Source organism: Falco naumanni, chromosome 1, assembly GCF_017639655.2.
Source record: "Falco naumanni isolate bFalNau1 chromosome 1, bFalNau1.pat, whole genome shotgun sequence".
In the NCBI taxonomy this organism is placed as follows: Eukaryota; Metazoa; Chordata; class Aves; order Falconiformes; family Falconidae; genus Falco; species Falco naumanni.
The window spans coordinates 110,247,853-110,271,920 of NC_054054.1; the positions used below are offsets into that span (position 1 = coordinate 110,247,853).

General features: G+C 36.7%; 1 protein-coding gene across 10 annotated transcripts in view; it reads right to left on the reverse strand.

The window, feature by feature from the left end:
- BCAS3 (BCAS3 microtubule associated cell migration factor) overlaps positions 1-24,068 on the reverse strand; it is a 369,883-nt gene that overhangs the window by 296,937 nt on the left and 48,878 nt on the right. For all 10 annotated transcript variants that reach the window (XM_040618651.1, XM_040618679.1, XM_040618660.1 and 7 more), the window contains exons 8-11: positions 20,366-20,473; positions 16,150-16,226; positions 3,257-3,333; positions 1,467-1,550 (exon numbers count right to left, since the gene is read on the reverse strand). In XM_040618651.1, the coding sequence (XP_040474585.1) occupies positions 1,467-1,550; positions 3,257-3,333; positions 16,150-16,226; positions 20,366-20,473 (346 nt within the window). The remainder of the gene's footprint in view (positions 1-1,466; positions 1,551-3,256; positions 3,334-16,149; positions 16,227-20,365; positions 20,474-24,068) is intronic.

Sequence of the window (24,068 nt, forward strand, 5' to 3'; positions counted from 1 at the left end):
CAACAGAATGGTGCTTACTTAGCCTTCGATGCCTACTGGAATGCTTTGACAATCATTATATGGTTTAAAAAAGCTTTGGCCTGTTCTTCTTCAGTCATGAGCAGTCCTGGCTTTGGCATCACAGTGATCCGTTTGTAAGATTTTACCACATCTGATCAAAACTGTGGCTGATCACACTAAGCCTGTTGGTTTTTCAAACTTATCTATGCTATAGAAAACATGTTTATGCTGAGATTGAAGGAGTTTTGGAAGATTTCCCACACACACCTTTTTTTTTCCTTTTTTTTTTTTTTTTCCCTGATGGTGAAAGCATGGAAAGAGAAACAGCAAATTTCCGACGTCTTCAGAGGAGCAGCAATTCAAGTTCTCCTCAACAATGTAAAAAACTGTGATTTTTCTCCACCTCCAGCCACAGTGAGATTGTGTTCAAAGCTATGCTGATGGAATATATTTGTTTTTATGTTTTGTTTTTACATGAGATGGCATGCCCTATGTCTCTTTTTGTGGGTTCTTGTAACTGTTGTTTTCTTCAGTGACGCTGAGCTTTCTGTTCTGTGCTGTCATTTAATTCCTATTATTAGGTTTGTTTTGTTGTGCATATCAGAAATGAAAAGGCTAGTGGTTACAATGAAAGCTTGTAATCAGCACGAAGTTTGCCAGACAATGCCAAAACTCACTTTGTGTGTGTGTATGTGTGTGAGAAAAAGAAATTACTTGGCAAAAAGCTGCAGGCAAGTCCTCAAGGAAAGGAGCAGCTTTGGGGGGGAATAGTAAAACAACAGTTCCATATACTCCTTGGGTCATTTAAGAATTTTCCAAGCCACGGTCTTCTTTTGATACTATGAAAACCCAGACATTTCTCTGAAAACAGAGGGATATTATACTGTCATCTGAACTAAGAAAACTAGGCAGTGGAACCTATATGTAAACAGTCATTAATAAACTCTTAACCTTCAAAGAAATCTGCCAGGTAATTAATTAGCTCCAGTACTGCGCTGTCATCCTTCAGAGAGATTAAAACATAAAATGCTAGTGTGATTTAGTCCAAAAAACACCAAGCACTTGTAAAGTCAGTTTTCATGATGCTAAACGACTAATAATTCACAATGTTGATTTCTAATCATGTAAGCTTCTAATATTATGACTAGTCATTCCACAAATCCATTTTACTATGATTTTCCTATACCAGGGGTCACTAACAAGAATAACTGTAGCTGTTTGTAATAAATAACATGTCTCAAAAATCAGTTCAGAACGACAGGAATACTTTGCGTAAAACAATGGCTACTCAGAGATTTGCAGGATCAGTACTACAGGCACAGTGCTAATGCTAGCCTGTTTCTTACTATGTTTTCCTCTTTTGTGAACTGGGAACTTGGGGGTGATGACACACAGTACAATTCATCAGGGAAACCTAATAATTATCTTACATGATAACCTCTCCCAGCAGCAGATGATGTACTCACTTTGGCAGCACTAATGACTGTGGCAGTGTAAGACTGAATGTTGTCTCCACAGGCTCCACCACGGGATTGATGGCATCGGATCAGCTACAAGAAGAAAGACAGCAACCAAGTAACTACTATTAAACTACACAAACCCATAACCCATTACCATAGCTCTTATTTATCATGTACAGTGTTGTGTTTTTTCCTACAAACAGCAAAAAGCCCTGCTGAGACACTTAACCCCTTTTTATAATCTTCTGGGTGCCACCCAGACTGTCGCATATTCAACTCCAGTTTTCAATTACAAGATGAGCAGTCACTAAGAATTCATAAACTTTGAAATGGTGGGATTTTTGGTCTGGCAGCAATACCACAAATAAATTTAAATAAATATAATCAAAAGCTTTAGCCATGTGTATGTAACATTAAATATCAGACATTCTAAGAATCCAAGTGTGGCTTTCCCCTCCTTTTTATGACTAGTAAGCAAAGAAATGACAAAGGAAAAGAGCTTTTAAACTTTACATTTAATAGATTAAAGGAACGTACATGGGGTTTACTCTATATTGCCTTCCTTCAAAATTAATAAATCAAAACAAGACTCTTCTACCTGCCATCAACCTACAAAAGCAGTTTTTGCCTTTGAACCCTAACTAGCAATAGAAGCTGTGCTTCTGACTAAATAAAATGGCAAAAACCTGCAGATATTTGTTGCTTGCACACAGAACATGCTGTCTGTTTAACTACTTTAGCTAAAAGAAAATTAAAAATATAGTTAAACTAGGGAGAAAGGGGAAGACCACAGTGAATACACTCGGGAACACACAAGTAATTTAAACTCCTTTTGTGATATAATTCTTTTGCTGATCAGTGGCTTATATTTTTGGCAGCAGTACTTTTTAAATCCCAGGCTGACTGGTTAAGTTTTACAAAACCACATCACCATGGCATTAAAGGAAAGGCAGGCCTGAATTTGGAGAGAAATCAGTTGTGCTTGAAAAGGTGTAACAACAAATACATTTCTCAAGTTTGTCTCTGATAATTTCTGGTTCAGCTCTAGAAACAGCTATTCCAGCCACAGGTGAAAGGGAGAAAAAACATCTGCTTTGCAATAAAAATAAGGCATTAGAAGCTGAATTTAAAGTTTTCAAACACTTCAAGCTTTAAATACACAATCACTTCTCTGGCTTAGGGCTGGGTGAAAAGAGTGGTAACTTTTTTGCTTGGGATCTATTTTCTTTTTTTGCCTCTAGAAATAAGAAAAAGTATCAACACTTTCATTTTTTTCCTGGAGTCTAACATTTTCAGCAAAGATGTTAAAAAGTGGACATATTAATGCTGTTTCCTAATCTACAAAGTGCATTGCTGAGCTGTTGCAGATAAACCCACTGGCTCTGTCCAGACTCAGTTTCCCCAAACAGAACTCAGGAATCCTCAGTTGCCTACCTTTCAGAAGTGTCTATAATTAAGTGCTTTAAACTTTTAAAATGCAAAATGGGTTGATTATTGAGTGACCTTACTGAAAACACATGTTGATAGCGGTCTTCCCTGCCTACACTACTTACATATTTATGCCTTCCAAGTTCATGAGCTTAAATCAAATGTGCAGAGTAAAGATACGACAGATACAAGTATCAAAGCACAATGTGCCTCAAAGATAAGGTCTGTCATCATTATGCAACTCCTCTTATGGATCATCTTTTTCACATAGCTTTTTTCTGAGACTTTTCTTCCCCCCCTCATATATATACAAAAGTTTGAATGAAATCTAGAACCCAAGTATTTTTTGAAATTAAACCTTTCCTTACCTTATTTTCTGCATAAGCAAGCCAACGGCTTCCAATAGCAATAGGATTCATGTTTGGCCCTGGACAAGGATAGCAGCCTGAAAATTTTTGAACGGCAACATTAAGAAATATTTTAATGACTTCTTATGAAGAATTTTATTTATTGCCAAGAAAACAAAAAGTCTAAACAAAATTTTCAATTGCTAATATCACTCAGTAAATACATGCATTTTTGTTCTTAAAGATAAGACTGTGGTTAGATGAGCTATTTTGAAAAGTTAATTATGTGTAAATACTTGTTTCTCCTTATGTTTGCATTTTTTTAATGCCATTTTGGTACAGCGGGGTGAGGGGAATATTTAAATTTGGCAGGACTGGTTCTGAATCTTCATATTTTGATTAATTTTTCTTGATTTGATTTTCTATTGGTCAACAGTGTCTGTTCACTTCAAGCTCTTCTACATTTCTGTGGCATGAAAGGTTGTATTGTGCTTTTGGTTTTGTTTTTAATAATTCTATATACAAGCCCTTAGCCTCCCAAAATACTTTTGCACACACTTAACTTTACACAGAGAGAAAACCCATAATTCCTTTAAAATTAGTGGCAAAGTTTCTATTGTTCACCTGCTTTTCATCACCTTTGTATTATCATTAAAAATAGATACATACACAGGCATGAAGATGAACTTAAGATGGAGTGCTATTCCTGAGTATTAAAAGGTGAAATTACCTATAATATAAAGCCACTGAACGTAGCTGTGAACCAAAACATGTCAAGGCTTAAAATGAATCAGGTTCATGTTAAACACCATTTAATACATGAAGCCTGAGTTAAAAAACAAAACCCAAACAACAAAAAAAAATCCCCCCCAAACCAACAACCACGAATATCACACTATGAACAGTTAACATTAAAAATACAGAATTTAAAATTATTGAAAACATTTAGATAATGCTTAAAGATAAATTAAAAGCTTAAGCAATCCACAATTAAAAGTAGCATAGTGACCCTCATCCTAATGGCTGTTACTGTCCTATTTCTTTGTCCTGTTTCCTCTCTTGTTTTGCTTCATTTTAGATTAAGCTCTTTTGGTCGGCCGGCTGCTATTCCTACATCGAAACACAACCCTTGGCTGTATTTAGCCCTGAAACCCTACTGATGTATCTGAACTTTAGTATTCGAGCTCTGACACTGTTAAACATCTGTGCAACGTGGTTCCAGCAGGCTGATTTCACTGGGATCCTTTGTCAAGGTAAGAGTCTGAAAGTTCAGATAGTGAAGGCACATGGATGAAGCCACAAAACTGTTCACTAATTAGGGCTCTGATTGCAAGATTTGAGCTTGAGCATTCAAACTTAAGCTAGTGAACTAGGACTGCCAGCCATATGCGTAATGCCATTTACTAGACCTAAATCTGTTCTGGTACACTACAATATATATATAAAAGAAGAAATACTGCATAAGGGGGGAGAGAGCAGAGGGAACGAGGGGACTATCAAGCAAATAGTTAATCTCTGTTTTCATCAGTTCTTAGGCTAATATAGACAACTTAGTAATTCACATTCTCTCACTTGTTGGCCAAGAAACAAAACATTTAAAAACTTACAGACATGTGTGTCTGATTTAAAGGAGCCCTGGTTAGCTGATCCTGTATCACAGGCAGAAGGAGCACTGAGATCAGGCAAGCAGCGTATTAGAAGAACACATATAACCAACTGCAATTTATTGCATAAAATGCTACACAGCATTCTGAGAAGCAACTTATATTTAAAAAAAACCAACTCAACAGTCCAGCTCTTGATACCGGTATGCCATCCACAGTGAGAAATATTTGCCACATTGTTTTTGCAAATACCAGGGTCTTTTTGAACAGGCCCCAAAACAGCCCAGAAAATTTAGTGAGGACAACAGACTTTTAAAAGTTTAATGGCATTATTTTCAATGCTTGCCAAATGGTGAAAAAGGTGTGTGGGAGGGTGTTAACTCTAGCACGTAGGTGTAAGTTTAAACTGACATTTGACGAGACTTCAAGACACATTTGATGGCACGTTGTTGGGCTCATGCAGGAACAGCTGCTATACTGTCCGTGCTAAGATAAAACAGCACTTTATTTCACTTCTTAGAACACAGCAGTGAAGGTATTGCACAATTCAAAAGATCATAGCAAGCTATTTCAAAGGTCATAAAGCAATGGAAGGAGAAAAGCAGCAATTCATCCAATTAAATCCATCTCAGGCCAGGAAAGCAAAACCAAGTGAATATTTTGTAAGGCCTAATCACTGCCTTGATCTCAGGAAGGAAAACTAATTCTGAAAAGATGATGCCACAATTGTTATTGCATTCCAGAAGTGCATAAAATGTGGGTAGCCAGAGCCTCTTAAGGAACAAAGCAAGCAAAAAAGGTTGTAAAGACAACCCTAGGTTGTAAATACAAACATGTTCTTCCGATGACATTATAGATCAGGACCAGTAAGGTTTTAATGCCAACTTCTGCTTCGGTAATTCTTATCTGGGTCAGTAAAGACATTCACACCCTCCAAAAATTATTTATTTTTCCTCCCTTTTATGTATAAAAAAGAGCATTAAAAGCTATCAGGTGATAGCCCTCATCATATAAATCTCTACAGTGACTTCAGAATCAGTCACTTGTGTTTCCCAAACCCTGCAAGCACCTCCTAACATCCTTGCAGTGGAAAACAAAAGGAGTATCAGCCAGCAGATGCACTGTAATGACAAAACCCGAGCAACTCAACAACACATAACAAAAAGAAAAGTCTTGCTTGGAAAAGGGAGCTGTTCTCAATTACTTCAGTGAACCGAAGTAAATGAAGAAATGCAAAAAGTATTATTCTTCAAATGAAAAATTAATCAAATAATAAAAACGTTACTTCAAGAAACTGCAACTGTCTTCACCAACCCCACTGTAGGTAGTTTGTTCATGAGCTGGACGCAGTTGATCAGACACAGCTCCACACACAAATCAGCCAATTCTATTAATAACCTCCACAGAGGTCAACAATTCAAGTCAGTACTAAACTCTACTCGCCGGTATGAAAAAAAAGCATAAAAAAAAGAGCTATTTCCTCCCTTTCTTTTCTTTGCAAGTCTCTGCATTTTGGAAAACTGCAGCAGTACAAGGATAAACAAAGGGTTATACTTTATGGGAAGGAAAAGCAAATTGTTTTTCTGCTTTCCAAAAAAATAGCTGGAGTCAGCAGAACATCATCTACTAGGCAAATGAAAAGACAGACACAGCATGACCCATCAAGCTTGGCCATCCAATCATTACCAGCCTAACTCTCTTAAAGATTAACTTCTATTTCTGCTAAACTTCAAAACAACTGAGGAAAAAAAACATTCTAAGCAATAACAGCAGCAACTTTAGCGTGTTTACAATAGGAATGAACATAATGAGAGTGCAGAACTAACTGTCAAGAAGACTGAAGTTTCCAAGTTTTAATGACAGTATGGAGAGGTCATCCAAGAAAAGATCACTCAGGGAAAGTCCTTCCAAAAGTACAGCAAATCAAGCAAGTACTAGAAAACATCTGATCTTAGAATAAGCTTTACTGACTATCACCCACAAAAATATAGGTGAAAACCTGCTGGAAACTAATTCAAACATTTTTAAGCACACAGTTACTCTCTCCCTCTGTGCTTTCTAATCACACACCGAGGAGATGCACTACTTTAAAGCTGTGAAAAGGCAAAAGTAGAAAACGACTATTTTGAAAATCTGAATCAAAGTGCAAGTTTTTCTACTAACTTAACTTCCTATGCCCAAGAACTCCAGTCGGTGCTGGCCCAAGCAATGCTGATGAATAAGAAATGGGGTCCAGGTTCCCTCCAAACAGGGACTTTGCTAACAGCCGAGGATTTCACGGGCAGCACCCTGCAACCTCATATTCTGTGCCTTGATTTTCCTATTTCCAAGATGCAAGTGTTACCTACATTAAAATGGTACCACAGCATTACAATTTCTTAGTTTCTTCCCATATTTTTTTGTTTTAATAACTGAGTTATAAAATTATAGTATGAGATAAGCATATAGCTTCTGATTATTTGGATTCAAGAATTGGTTTAGTTTACTTGTTGCTGTGCTGACTTTACATAGTTGGTTTTACCGAGAATACAGGAATCCTAGAAGTTACTTAAAGTTCTCCAAAGAGCTACACAAATGTTGGCTAGATGAGTCAGCAAAAAGAAGACATGTTTATTTTACATTATTTTTCAGTTACCTTTACAAAAATTTCTATCACTCTTTGGAGATTCATATCCACATAACCATAATAAACCAAATCACCACCTCTACTCATCTCTGAAAATTCACGTAAGTCTCCACTTCTCTGGCTCTGGATCTTTCCATTGGTTTATGCTCCTACAGAAAACTAAGACCCCAGTCCCATCTTAAATTGTTTTCAAAAGCTCATCCTCTAGCTTCAGTAATGACAGTGTGAATACATAGACAGCAGCCAAGACGAGAAAACCAACACATTCCTCTCCTCCCACTTAGCTTTTAAACAAACAGTGCATTGGAAAAACACTGCTAAGAGGAACAGGGCCATTAAAAGTCATGTCAGCTATAACAGATTAAACCAGTAAATCACAAAACACGCCACTTGAACCGTATCTATTGAGGCAGCTCTACATCAAGCTTCATGGCTTTTTCATGAGAAAAAAGTTTAACACCACCACCCCCCAACATATATATATATATATAAAAAAAATACACACATATATATATATATATATATATGAGTATATAGATATAAACCCAAAAGACCACCTTGCCATGGAGAGTTGGGGCTAAAGACTGCAGGGATTCCTGACATCCATAAAAACTTGGCAGTCTGCTACTTCACATCCAAGGCCACAATCTTTAGAATCCCACAGGCAATTAGAAGTCTATGGGCATCGAAGCTTTTAACAGCTTGGTTCTTCAGGAGGACCAGAGCTGTGCATCTGTTATCCATGATACTGCTACAAGTCCAATCAATATCTTTGGGTGTGCTTCATATATGTGTCCTTCTCGTTCATGAAGTATGGATGATATATGTACTCTAAGGGACTCTGCGTATATACGAAATATAATACACACGAACATGACCTGTTTAAAAAAAAACCAAAAAGCAATGCAGGTGGAGGGCCAGAATTTTAATAAAATTTTTCCCCCAGAAGCGAGCACTAACAGAGTTAAGGCTGTAATTTTTTCACTTGGTCCTTCTTCAGAAACATCTTACACAGCCTCAATGGCTCCATTAATGAAAAGCCAACGACTATCTTATCGTGGCAAAGTATTCAGACCTAAATATGCACTAGAAGGCACCATTTCTCTCTACAAAAATCTGACACTAACAGTCAGAACTTGTCTGAGCTAAGTCAGAACTTATTTTCAGTTTACTTAACAAGGTACTCATAACTGAATATGGCTCCTTACCCAGAGTACAGCTGTATTTCTTTCTCAGACCTCACTAAAACAAACTGTAAAATGACATATGGCAATGTGTTGCAAATTAATCTGCAAATAATAAAGCTAATGGAATGAAAAAGCCAAATCAGAAGCATCAAGAACAACACTGATTTTCTTCAAACACATCCCAACATGCTTATGTTAAGACACTACCAGTTGTTTTTTAAATTCACAGCATATTGTAAGAACTCTTATTCCCTACACCTATTTTTATAGTTCAGAAAAAAAAAATTATCTGTTTTTGATACTTGCCAGGCTTTCATCCCCTCTATCTTGACTTTGTTTTTAATTTTTAATGAAAAACATTTTTGTGAGTTCTTTTCTGTCTCCCTCCCCCTCCCCGCCCCCCCACCAGCTTAATACGAAAACTTCCTTTTTCCATAATTTTCACTGCTTGCTTTTCCCCAGTTCTCTCTGATTTTCTCTGCACTGATACATATTAATCCTTTTTTGGTATTAGTTTTAAGAATTATCCTCATTGTTACTGTAATTTATTTTTTTAATGGATACGCCACACCTTTTATTTGTAAGGAATGCATAATGTAGTCCAGTTTTAATTCAAGCTACTTCTTTGTGTGAGTGTTTATACAATATGTGGGTATGGCCAATGTTATTATAAAATCTTCTTAGGATTTTGTCTCTAATCCCAAACCATGGAAGAAATTGCATTGCTTTTGAGTATGATGAATATGACATTGGGATAGGGTACAGCCAGTAAATATGAGGAATACTGGTTAAGGCAGAGGTCTCCAAGGCCAACCTACATCTTAAGGCAAAACTAAGTGAAACCTTCCTGAGCAAGTTACTGGAAAAACAAGGGTTTTCTGTTTCAGTGTGTGGAGAGGTTTGATGACATATGCCATCTTAAGGGCATAGGGTTTTAAAGCACACTTTTCTGAGAAAATTCTAAAACTCATTAAATTTTCAACCAAAATTATGTGCCTTTAATCATCTGAAGTATTTGACAGATATCACTTTAAAATCTGTGAAGCTGTGTATTTTTAAATAAACAGCTACAATAACCTCTAAAGCTATGCTGCTTTTCAGTCACTGCATGTAGCTTATAAGCAATTAGTGATTTTTTTTTTCTAGGTCTTATGAAACATACAGCACTCTGTAGTAATAAAATTACAAAACTACATTCTTAAGTCTTGCAATCCAAAGCAGCCAGAAAACAAATCCATGACAGAGAGCATAGAAAGGGAATGTACAATAAATAATGGGTACAGTGATACTGTTGTTGCAAAAGCATTGTTTATTCCAAGTGAAACAAATCATATAAGTTGTTTTATCTAATATTTTTTGTTTGTTTGGGTTTTGGGGTGTTGGGTGGTTGGGTTTTTTTGCATCACCGAGCAAACCAAAATTATTTGTTTATAAACTGTATAAAGTAATATTGTTTATGAATTCCTCTGGGTTCTTCTAGATGAAAGGCCCTATGTAAATGTTATTACTCTCACACCGTCACATACTTTGCAAAACTCTTCTATTGTTCTTGTACTTCCTTCTGTTTAAGTATCACCCATAAAATCTGAGCAAAAGAGCAAACCAGCAGGATGCACTCTACTGTGAAATCCTGCTTGCCTTTATTTTTTGTTGTTTGTTTGTTGTGTTTTTTTTTTAAATCATAGTGACATTATCATTATTAAAACACTAAAAAGTTCCCCTTCTGGAAATACAGTGAAAAAGTAAAGCCACAAATGCTACATGGCTTTAAGCTGAAAGAGGGGAAATTTAGATTAGATATGAGGAAGAAATTCTTTACTGTGAGGGTAGTAAGGCACTGGGACAGGTTGCCCAAGGCAGCTGTAGATGCCTCATCCCTGGAAGGGTTCAAGGCCAGGTTGGACAGGGCTTAGAGTGACCTGATCTAGTGGAAAGTGTCCCTGCCTGTGGCAGGGGGTTGGATCCAGATGATCTTTAAGGTCCCTTCTGACCCAAACCACACTATGATTCTATGACATGCTGTCATCACTCACCTCTGCAGGGCAACAATCATAACACATCATGGTCACAACAGACCCAGCCATGCAAAGAGGTGCATTTTGTGCTGTTCTGCATTGGAAGAACAGAATTCCTCACACAAGCTGGGGGAAGGACCACAGCTGATGATTCTTCTTGTTGTTACTGTTATCATCATCACCACTGCTATTGTTGTTGCCATTATTATTATTACTACTACTATTATTACAACAGGGAAAGGAGGTCTCTGTAAATTCTCTCATGACATTTTTAAGTATTCTACTGTTACTCTACAGGTCTAAAACCAATACCAGAGCTTTTACGAAAATATCTGTGGCCTTTAATGTTCATTAGGCTTGGTTGTTTAGTTTAGCACAAATTTGGCTGATTCCAGAGCAAACTATGTTTTAATCTTGGGTTTACTTTCTTTTTTTGTTCAGAGAATTAGACAACGATCAATTACAATGTTACTATAGAGGTTGTTGTTTCTGTACAGGACAATGCGAGTAAGATGGCTTTGTTTTGGCCTTTAACATTAAGGATTTGGGTCCTTTAGATAAAAATAACTTACACAGAAACAGAATGCACTTCCTGTTCTACACATGGTTTTTAAAACTGTCAAACCCAAGATATATGATAGATATATGCCTTGGGTATCAATGCCTGCTTTCTGTCTTCACACAATTTTTCTGTTGTATTTATACTTTTCTGCAATATAGCAAAATACCCTCTAAGCAATGAAGACATATGTTTCCATGAATCTACCATCTAAAGACCCTTAAAAAAATTATTTCAACAGCACCCTGTAACACTGATACACTGATTCCCATATTCAAGAAAAAAACACTTTTGTAAATAACACTGTCAAAAAGTAAAGGTAAGATCAAATCAACATTTCTCAGGGAAGACAGTTACAAATGACACAAAGAGGTGAGCATTCATATATATATGTGTGTGTGTGTATAAAAATAAAAACTGCTTATATAAACAACTCATGGGAACATACTTGGCTTCTCTTCACTGATCAAGAAAATATATGCCTTAAAAAACTTTTGATCTAAACTGAAGTCTCCCTCCACAGGTACAGGAACCCTATCAATTATTATACTGTGTGGGACAGCCAGGATAAATGCCACTCACTGATCACAGTTGAGAAGGGAAATATACAAACAGAACTGAAGGAATGTGACTCTTCAGGCATTAAACCTTTTCATAAGACATCCAGTGTTTTTACTTCAAACCAAAGAGACCAAACTGCTCCCTCTGTGCTGATCAGGGAAAAGGAATTCTAACAAAGCTAACAAAAATGTACAAAAAAACTCTAGATGATTTCCAGATCAGACCTGTGACAAACTGAAACCACTGTTATTTCTTGCATGTGAATGTCAGTGAAAACAGGAATACCAAACCCAAACTGCAGATTAGAGTTTAGGTTTGGGTTTTTTGTATTTGTTTTGAGAGGTGCAGGTGGGGTGCATTTAACATATACTGAATAACTTTTGGCTTGTGGTTAGGCAAGTCTTTTGAGACTTTATATACAATAAAGTACTCTGACTAAAATCTGGAAAATTACCTCTTAAGGCTCTAGCTGTACAGCATCAATAGAAATGTGGTGCCAGCTAATGGCTGCAATAACTGTCTTCATCCCTAGAGAATAATGGATGGAAAATATATCAATATGAGGAGTGGAAGGGCCAGAGAAACTGAGCAAGCACTAGTTATCGGACACAAAGATGATGCCACATGCATGATGTTATCTGTGATAATCTTTGCTTAGGGCCCAGGGGGTGGGAAGGATATTCTTTATAGAGAAGAAACTATCCATCATGCCATATTCATAATCATCAATGTTGCACTAAGTAAGCATTTTTGGAGAAGGGTTGAGGGAGCACTGATGTAATAGAAATCAATGAAATTCAGCTTCTCGCATCTATTGTTTAGAGCAAAGTAGAGGAGGGGAAAGCCTGTACATCACTTTCGTTTCTGATTGTTCAATCATATGCAGTATTCAGAAAAAGGCTCTGAAGGAAATCTTAAGTGAACCACAATAAAACAAGTAACTATTTAAACATCTATTTTAAATCCACACCTTGACAATCACAATTACCAAAGGAAACACATTTTTATTGTAAGCACCAAATGAATTTTATTTTTTTTAGTTTGGCCACGTGAGTACTTAAAACAGTGCAGGATGCAAAATTACTGTTTAGCTTTATCTTCCTCTTGATGCAAGTCCTTTCTTCGCAAGATGGAGTTGGCTCAAGTATAAGAACAGTAGAGAACAGAATGCCCTAAGAAAGTTACTGACATGAGTTCTTTGCAGACTGACACTATACCTTTCCTTAGCAGATATTTGAAAATGAGAATACCATGTAGGGTAGATTATAGGGTACCCTGGTAATTTTTCTACAATACCTACAGTATGTTTTCCCTTCAAGCTCAAGCACCTGTCTTAAATTTAGACACCAAGACTGGAGCACCTGTACACAAATAGAATGTGCTGGCTCTCTGCCATTCAGGTCAAATCAGCACATTTCCATCTAATCACATGCAGAAAAAAAAAAAGATTAGTACTATGTAAAATTTGCTCAAGAAAAATCAGGAAATGCAGGAGTTAAACATTACAACAGCAGCCTGAACTTGACTATGTTCTACATCCTGAATATTTTATAGTATATTTATTACAACAATATATTAACCACAAAAATAAAAACAGAAAGATAAATATTACTCATGTGCAACACAGCTGCATTAGCATTTCTGAGGAACACCGAAGCTCAGAATTTCTGACACTTTTTAACAGTACATTCTGCATTTAATTTCTATGTATAAATAGTCAAAGTGGATGAGAGCTTCTGCTTAATTATGTTTGGTTTTTAGCTGTTTCATTGAAGTTCTGAGGCTCCCATGCCACTTAGCTGATATGGATGGAAGATGTGATTTTCACATCATCACCAAATCTTCTTGAAAAAAAGACTTTCTATGTAGTGGTTTACACAGTAACAGGGAATGTCTTCAAAGAGCCAGTGATCCTCATTTGGGTTTTTTGACCTTTTATACCATCACTTCTGACCGAAAGCAGTCAAATAACACAGCTGAGAATCTTCTTCATGATGAAAAACTCTCTGGGCAGCCAGTGACATTCTCACTGCCACTGTCCAGCTGAGGTACACCAGGATGGGTCCAGATGGACTGTGGGAAGACTGTCCCACAGAGCAGGGATACTCCAATAATAGAAACAAAGAGGCCTATAAGACCTTTCACCAGGCCTCCTTTTCAGTGATTTCTACTTTCCCAATTTAAACTGACATTACCCTTTCCTAAATTAAAAAAAGAAAAAAAAAAAACCCACCAAAAAACCACCCCAGCAGCACCGAAAGAGCTCAGTTGCTGGCCAATTGGCTGACTATCAAAAATCTATGCAGCTAACTAGGTAGCTCATTTACATCACATTTCAAACACATCCGAGTAACTTAAGCCTCTAAAGATATACTCTTATGTCTAAGAGATTTCAGCACATATGAAATCTGAAAGCTCAGACAAAAGCTTTTCTGCAGCCTTCAACATGCCAGAGCATAACACCCGCTCGATAGCATAAGCTATTAAGTGAAACAACTAAGCTTCAAAATGCTCCAGACAACTCTTCACCAGCACAGGTCCAAGAAATCCATTCGTCTAGCAAAAAAGCACGTATCTTTTTGCCCAGTCACACCCTGTCACTGTCCATAGGCAAGCTGGGCTGGAGACAGGGGTAGGGCTCTGGCCACAGCAGCTCCAGACGCATGCTACATCCTGCAGCTTTCCAAAATGCCCAGTGCAAAGCGATGGGTGTCTTTAACCGAGCTTTAGAACCCCAAAACCAGAACAAAGTTTCAGAATGCCTTGAGCTTCTCATATTAAAAAACATAGCCCAGCTGGAGAAGCACACTGTGAGTAGTGACATTTCAGGAGTGTGGATTTTCAAATATTTTGGTAAATATCTCCAAAAGGTTTATTTTATCCTCTTTAAATTCCACCGCTGTCCCACAAAAATGCACTGCAAATTGAAAGTTATGGTCAGGAATAGGATACCCCTGTTCCTCAAAATAAAGTTCAGTGGATTAATTTTTAAAAACAAATTGCAGTATCATTTTTTAAAACAACAACAAACCATAACTGGAATTAGAAGAGCACAAGAATTGTCAGAATACACACTTAATGGAGTTTTTTTTACTTTTGATCTAAAATAAAGCAAGGCTTGTACCCCAATTCTCCGTGGTGGGATAAAAAGGAGGAGTGAGGAATACAAGGACACAGACAAGCCTTTTCCCGTTTGGCTCTCATCATCAAACCCCAGCAGATCCCAAGTATCTTACATCCATGTATAGGAAGAAACTGACACCTATTGGCAACTTTAATATTACTGCATAAAGCTGCTTTTCAAACTACTACAAGAAACAGCTTCTCCTAACTAGATTTTTCTTTTAATACACAAATAATATAAAAAGATAATAAAACTTTCCCAACTGTGAATGAAAATATATCCAGAAATTTTCAGACACTGACAATAAAACTGTGACCCTACTTAAGTAAATTATGATCCCTCAGTAACCTACAGATTTTAAGAGCTTATTCTAATTGATAAACAGTAGCATTAGTCACTAACTTCTTGGATATTTTTTTTTCAGGGGTGAATCCTGGGTGTTTAGCATTACAACATACACAATCTTGGGAACAGGTAAATGACACGCTAATCCTAACCATGTCCTGTGACAGGGCAGAGCACAAGCAGTAGAAAATACACCGTTTTTCTCTACTAACATATCAGTTACTGTGCTACAGATGTTAAGGCAGCAAAGGGACGCTTACAGTAGAGGAACAGCTTTTGGAGAACACCTTACCCATTACAATCTGTTGCCTTCTATTAAGCAGGAAGTTGTAGGGTACAGAGGGATAAAGGGGACTCTGAGCAAACTGTTCCTTCATGCTCAAGATACATGTGAAAGCAACTGCAGGCAAATACCTGCCTATAGTTTTTCAACTGTAACACTTCACTGACCTGCTCAAGCTCTGGGGCCTGATAAAGCAAGGACACATTACAGAAAACAAAGGCCTAAGGAACACAAAAAATGAAAAGCGGGCAGATCACTGTCGACGCCTTTGCAAGCTGCTGCTTATGTATAAAAGCTGAAACTCAAAACCCGAAACTTCTGCACATATTTGTGAAAAACGAACAGAAGAATTTTTCAGCTACCTATGGATGTCAGTGTAGGTGCTCCTCCCAACAGTGAGAAACTAGTTAAAGCAGTGATAAATATGCAAAAGAGCCAAAGATTCACAGCGCAACATCTGGGTTTTTTTTGAAGCAACAGATTTCCTTAAACTCAGAATGAGTTCATGGAGACCTGCTTCGAGGATTTAGAAATAAAAACAAAAAAACCCACACTGTTTTATCTCATTCCACCACTAGAGCAAAAAGACTGAACCAATTAGTATACATACTTGTAACGAAGAATTTTTTGGTGAAAGTACAGCTGTCAAAGGCAGCAATTTTCTCTTGCAGGACTACGACGAGTATCCTGAAAACACAGAAATGGAATGTGTACTTTAAACATTAAATGCACTGGTTTAAAGATTCAATATCTAAATGTAATTATTTCAAAAGCATCAATATAGAATCTACAGTGATAAACTGCCAGGTTACCAATACGTGGCAGTTATTGAGGATTCTCTCTCATCCCAACCACATAACCTTCATTTCAGGAAGTACACAGATCTGATACAGAACAACACAGCATATTTATGATATACCTCCTGCAGTAAAAGCTCCATTAAAAAGAAAGAATGGAATTGCAAGGATCCTGAATTACTTTCAATGACTCAAATAACAATCAAATCAACAATCAGTAGAACACAAGCTAAATTTGAAATAATCCCATTGCCCACCTCATTGCAAATTTATTAAACCATCTTATTTACTAAAAGCAGGGGGTGGGGGGTGTTCTCATACCAAGAACACCAACAAACTAAAACAGTTGAGAGAAGCAGAATCTGTGTCAATTAGCAAAGTTACGGGTGTATGTTTATGTATTCACTTGTACATGTACACGCTTTTATTGTAAAATACCTGTTCATTACTTGAAATAAAGAACAAAAGCCATGTGATCACTATGCATGCAATACTGCACTGTCTAAACTAAGAGAGGCCAAAGATGCAAACTGGAAAGCAAAGCATCTTGAAAGCTTTAGAACTAGCATACATCTTCTCCTACACTGACAGCTTCCCAAAACAAAGTTCTTAAACTCTTGAAATGAAAGAATCACGTAGGAGGCCAACAAATAAACAGATAATAACCTACTAGCTATCTGGAACATTTGGCAATATGACATAGTTAAGAATCTGATTATTCTCTCATTAGGAAAAATATTAACCTATATTTTTTAACTGGCTGACAACGTGGAGCATTATTAAATGCTGTTCCATTAGTTTTAATTGTAAAGCTTATGATGTGGAAAAAAATAATCACATCTCTCAATTAAAAATACACACTTAAATGTTTTATCTGAAAATTATGATTGCATATTACAGTATAGGATAATAATCTTTAAAACGATGAATTACATCCGTCTCAACAAACATCCTTGGGTAAAGGGTGATGCTTATCTTCCATCAGTGTGAAAACCAGTTAATAGCGCCTCATTTTTTTGGGGTTTTTTTTTTTTTGTCCTATTTTTAACTGCTTAGCCACAAGAACACCTCCTCCTTAGCCCAGGAGAGATCACTACCTCTAAGACTCTTTGGTGAAGGACTACACTAAAATCAAAACATACACCTTACCCACGTGCTTGCTGATGTTTTCAGACACATAAGTAAGTTTTTAAGTCATTATTTCCACCTAGAAAACTGTACTAATGCTCCTCCAACAGACATGATTTATCCATGTGTCTGCGCTTTAATATTGCTATTATTTTTACCAACACATTTGTGAAATAACGTAGATTGGACCTGTAGCTCCCAAGATGACTCCTGAAGCCTGTTCAATAGGCTGGTGTAATACTAGCCACTTTCTATTTATCCAATACAGAAGCTAGTTAACGCAGTAAGTGGTCTCTATCTCAAATTCTTTCAGGACTCTGGTTTATGACTTCTCGCCCTGGGACTCTGTCATGGCACTGTTTATCAGTATGCCTCTATCTAGAAACAAGAAGTACAAATTCTTGGAACGAAGGCAGAAATCCATGGACATTTTTGGATAAAAGTCTTTCATATTCACAGATTTGCAGACCCAGCACGGGAAGCACATGTACGCTTTCAGAGCAAGCAGCTGACTTGCCAAAAGGAGAGGGCAGAACACGTAACTCAAAAAGAGGGATTTAGATGTGTTAAGTCATACAAGAAATGAACATACGATTTCTTATTTGCTTGTAGCACTCTCATTGTGAAAAAGATGCTTCCCCACCCCTTTCTAATTTACAAATCTCTATTTTTAAAAGTTATAAACTCTGCATGTATAAATGAATGTTAGTTTTGGACAAATGAATAGTTTTAGATAAACGCCTTATCTTCCAATTGCTTAAACTGCATGGGAGAAAACAGCAGAAAATGTATCAGTTCTAACTTCTTCCACAAGGCCTAAAAGAAAGTTAACCAATGAAAGATGGAAAGACTTTGAATGGATGCGCAAATTTAATGTATATATAGAACACCTATGTATATTTGATTGTACTATTTCCCAATACTGTAGATTTTTGGTTTTTACTCTTTGAAGATGTGCTGTCTTTCTGTATAAATGAAACCTACCAGTTGGATGATTCTAGACTATAAATACATAAATAATAAACATTTCTTCCTTCTCCAACTCAAGTTTTATTTTTAAATTCAAATTTTGGACTCCATTAGTCTACAGTACAGTTAACGCACCATAAGCACTGCACTTGGCCACATTTAATGCATTTTCAATCTGAAACAGTGAGCTTTCCTTGGATAACAACAGAATCTGATATGTTCCAGAAAAGCAGCTACCCTGGATACAGCCACACAGCTTTGAAGTAGCTTTTCCATTTTTACCACTTAGGAAAAGAAACATTAGCACCTGGAAAGACTTTCTAGTTGGGAGAAACTTTGAATGATGATTTGCCTTTTGACTGTTTTTACAATTGGATTTTTCTTCTGCTAGGAGGCCAGACTGGAAAGATTTACTATCATCACACTGTACACAAGGGAACTTTAAATTTTTCAAGGGACAGTTGCACAGATAAGTACTGAACTCCTTCTGACAGCTTTTAAAGGAACAGTGACCTATTCTTAGCACAAAACCACTTCAGTGGAGCTATTTTTTTATATAATAATCACACCTACATCCTATAAGAAGCAGATTGACAGGGATAACAGAAACTACCATCCTTTACTATTTTAAACATTCATACATCAAAGTATCTTCCTCATTATTAATTAGTAGTGGTATTAAAAGTTGTTCTTCAGTAGTACTACTGTTCTTCTGTAATTTCTACTTGACCTCATGTAGTCAATCTTTAGATTTTGATGGTACAATGACAGACAAATTAAAACCTTTGTGGCTTCCAGGGTTGGGGTTTTTTGAATTATTTTTTTTTCCCCATCCGATCTCAAACACTGCTAACTTTCCTTAGTTGCATGAGTTTGATACAGGCTCATATTCTTCTCTGGTCTTCATATATGCAAGCATGCTACCTACTGCCATACGAAACAGGCACATAAAACGTATCATTCTGATGTTTTGTTCTTAAGGATTTGTGTTACTATGCCACCTTCCTTACTGAAGGACCATCAATTCCAGCAAACACATACTGCCACAGAAATGCAGAATTTCTTCATTCAGTGCTCTACCTTTCACATGGCAATCATATTCAACAACTTCCATAAGTCACCTAAAGACATTCAATGACTAAAAAAGTAGTAACTGGGTGGAAGGAAGCATTCAAGTAAGCAGCACAACCATGGACTTTGACCAAAGTCAGTGCATCAAATTCTGTCACCAGGAGTGCCAAGGGATCATCAAGATCCCCATGTAGGGATCCTGGATTTTCTCTTCTGTCTTAAAAAGATCCAGTAAATACAAGGGTGTTCAGTTTTGTGTGTCTTGGAGAGATGAAGATCTAAAGTTAATTCTGGATTCTATGGAAACAGATTCTATTGTGATTGAACCTGACGATGCTCAGCCTTCTAAGCATTTTCCCTCAGAAATTAGGTGACATTACCCCAACTAAGAGATGCAGCTTTTTTATTTGACTCACAGCAACATTATTTGCTGTAAACTACAGCCTGCACACTACAAATTTTTTGGATGCACAGGAAGGCAATATATGACAGAACAACAGAACACAAAGGAGAGACACAAACTCTTTAGTGCTCTATACTATTTAAACTCTTGATGATCCCATTTCTCCATCTGTAGGTGGATGATAGCGGTTTCCAATGTTTCCTGCTCACCCTCATCACAACCAAAAAAAGCTTAAATGATTTCACATGCAAAATGTTTTGAGCTTTTTAAATGAAAGCCACTGGAGAAGCATATTGTCATATTCAAACTGAAATATTACTTATGAGGTGGAAAACTAAAGCTGTGCTTACAGGAAAGTCAAAATAATGAAGTCAGGGAGAAAATACAGCAGAAGTTGTATTCGTTACCGAAATTTTACATGTCCTAACACAGAAAGAATGTATAGTAAACATCCTTACCTTTTATTGCAATGCAGATCATAAATAGGAGTTTTGAACTGTATGGACTTGACCATTTCTCCTGTTCGCAAAGAATAAAGGTCCACACAGCAGTAAGGTGGGCTTGTGCTAAAATGGAAAGATTTTAATGGGAAGAAGGATTTTTAGTAAAATTATTTCAAAATTATTTCAGTTGCCCCATATTATCTAGCATGCTAAATGAAAAATCCAGCAGTCTGAGCAGAATGCTGGAGAGCAAAGGGTTAATATAAACATTCTACATTAAGGCAAGGTATGATTAAAATTGAATTATGATATCCACAATGGTCAAGAACCTGTATTATGCAACTAATTATAATGCACTTAAGTTTCCTGTGTCACAAATAAAAGTTTGGAACAGCAGTTCTGACAGGCAAAATACAAGTCATTTGATAAGCATGAAGTTTTAGACTACATTCAAGTTATTTAAAAAATATTCCGCAGAGTAACACTTTCCTAAAAGGAGTACTTACTTTACTCTATGCAACAGCTGAAACATATGACTTGATTTGATAGAGACACATTACACAGAACTTAGATTACATCTCTGATGGACTTTTGTTTGAACTATATAGATCTTTTCAACTGCTTTGTGTCACTTTTATCATTTTAATATAAATAAAACTCTCAAGGCCATTTCTTAATAAAAAGGTTTGCTTTCTTTTGAGAGGGAGAAAGTGCTGAGTGTTCCGATAGGGTTGAGGAAGGTAGTGGTGGAAACCATTTTACAAGCTGAGGAGAGGCTTTGATGTGGCAGCTCTTTTCCATAACACCTTTTTTCCCCTCCAAGAACGCATTAAAATGTTGGCTACTTCTAGGTCAACGAATATGAAGGAGCACAAATTGCCAGCTGTACAAACACATACTAAGTATTGGTAAAAGAGGGTGTTTCCCCTTGCCCATATCTGTTTTATTTTACAGAGTTTAACACAATTCCTGACACAACACTTGTCTTTTGGATCTGCTCAAGCTGCTTGAGAATTTTCTGGAGAACTGGAGTAAAAATGCCAACTGTTTACCTCAGATGCCTCAAGATAATAAAAATATTACATTCAATAAGTATGCAGCAGAGAAACAATATAAAATATATGCACAGAAAGACAACTGTCAAAGAAATAATAGAAAAATAAGTGTCAACATTTTGCCTACTGAAATTCTTCCCAAAATATACATTTTTCTAGGCACATACCTAAGCTAATAACTAGAGGGTGCTATTTATTACTTTTAAGCACTTCAAAGGCCCTTCAAAAACACTTAGAACAGTGAGACTCAAGTCTCATCACTTTACATTAAAAGCTCGTTGCTCCTAGAAAACACAGAAAACCACAGCAAGGTCTATGTACAAACTTTTTTTGATTTAAGTACATTTACCATTTACAGGAAAATATTATTTCGATAAATGCGTACACAGATTCTTATTTCAAAACAGAAATCCCAGAAGTTGATATAGCTAAAATCATATTAGCATAATTGATACTGATTACTATTTCCATATAAGCCTGTGGTGAACAGTTCCATTTTGACTTGACATACAGCTAACTACGTAACTACAACTAAAGAGTATGTACCTTTAGTACTTATTGCACCACCAAAATTATGGGTAATAATCCTGTCACTCACATGAATAATTACTATGTCACACCTTTCTTTTGGCTGATCATGGTAAGACCATTTTACCAATGCTTTTTTAAACCACACTGGCTACAAAACACAACTTGAGTTCAATCGCTAATAATGAAGTATCATGGACTAGCTCAGTACTCTGAAATTCTACCTAGCTCCAATTCAAAAGTCCTCCTTCCAAATGTCATTTTTCCTTTAATTCCATGGTACACCACAATCCATGATTGGAAAATAATATGCATGTTTGGGGATTTTTTTTGTTATTTTCTGAAGTAAATACACAGACATGGTCAAATACATTTGAGGATGCTCCTAGGACCTAAGCAGCAGAAACAAATGCCAATAGCCAGAAAAAGTCTCACTTGTAGTCCCTTCTTGTTCCATAATGCTTGTGTTCCTGGCAGCACAGACACTCAGCATTATCACAAGTCTTCAGATAGCCCATGATGCTTTCCTGGGAAAGTCCCATTTTTTTTGGCTAAATGCTTTTATCCACTGACTATGAAACAAAAGGGTGGAAGCACAAGCACTTGCTCTTTTCTCTGGCAATCTTTTCAAAGGTGAAAAGGTAAAAAAAAAAAAAAAAAAATTCAGTCACTAGAAAAGACTTCTCTACCATTTTCTTCAGGTTATTTTAGTTCCTCTCCCTTTTCAAAGCAATGGCTGTTACAAACCTCATTTGCTACTAAGTACTCTCAGTTCATTAGACACAACATTCATTATATTAGCATAATTTACATTTATAAATTCTAATACAAAAGCTGTGTACCTAAATGAGTAATGATATAATGCTGAGATCCATAATATCACTTTCTTTTTTGATCAAGCCTCAGTAACATAATTTCAAGTTGCTTGGGGGGGGGGGCGAGGGGAGGGGATAAAGATCAAGGATTTTCATTCATCATTCAATGAAGATCAATTCTTCTAGAACAGGAGAATGAGGGTTATAGCTACATATCTAAGGATTCATTTCTCTGTCATGGCACTTGAAGAACAGTAACAGTACCTTGATTAGCCTACACTACTCATAAGCAATAACAAGAGCTATCCTTCTCTCCTCCATTTCAGTGATGTCAAAAGCTTGGGCTCAGTGGTTTGATGTATTTTCCTCACCAAGCCTCTGATATGCAATGGATTCTATATCGACCCATTTTAGTGTACTAAATAAACAGAAAAATAACACTTTGTCCTTTCTTTCTCCCCTAGAGGGAATTCTCCCCCAGGTTAGTTCACCGAAAGGGCTTGGTGAAAGGTCTAACAAGCACGGAGGCAAGAACGGAAGTAGAAGCAAATGAACTGAGCAATAAAAGATGTCCAACAAGGCTGCAAAAGCTAGAATTGGCTTGCCACCACAGAGTTGTAGCACAATGCAGCTTTTCCCAACACTTTATGACCCCCACTGAACTACTCCTAATACCCAATCTTCTTGAAACAGGGAATTCAGGGGTTTCTATGGCCCACACTGCAGAAGTCAGACTCAACTACAGTGTTCCCTTTACATTCTTCAAGTTAAAAATCTAGACTGAGTCCTGGGTACAGGTTTCAAAAGCTAGACATCTTAACTTCTTAACTCCTTATTTAAGAAGAATTAGAACTCAAATCAATCAAGATCAAAAGCAGAGAATGAATGTGTTTCCCCTTCTTCCATAACATTCATACCACATACGTCACATCATTATTCTGCTATGTGTTACGACATAGCAGGAAGATTTACACTAAGCAAGATTCCCCATTTAAATATAAAATAAAGTTACTGTGTTCAGTAAGACAAAGCATTATCATCGATAAACATCCTGGAGTCCTTTGGAGGGTCTCTAGAAAAATTCACTTAAGAAAAATGCTTTGTTCTTGATTTTCTTCAATAAATTATCAAACAAATACACAAATATTAAATATTAAAAATAAGAATGAAAAATAACATTTAGTGTCATGAATATATTTCAATTTCAGAAAACCATAAGTATCCAAACTACCACAGACCACCACCAAAACCACCAGATTGCAAGAAAGTGCCCCACAAACTTGCAAAAGCATCCCTTGACAACTGGAAGTTCTCAAAACC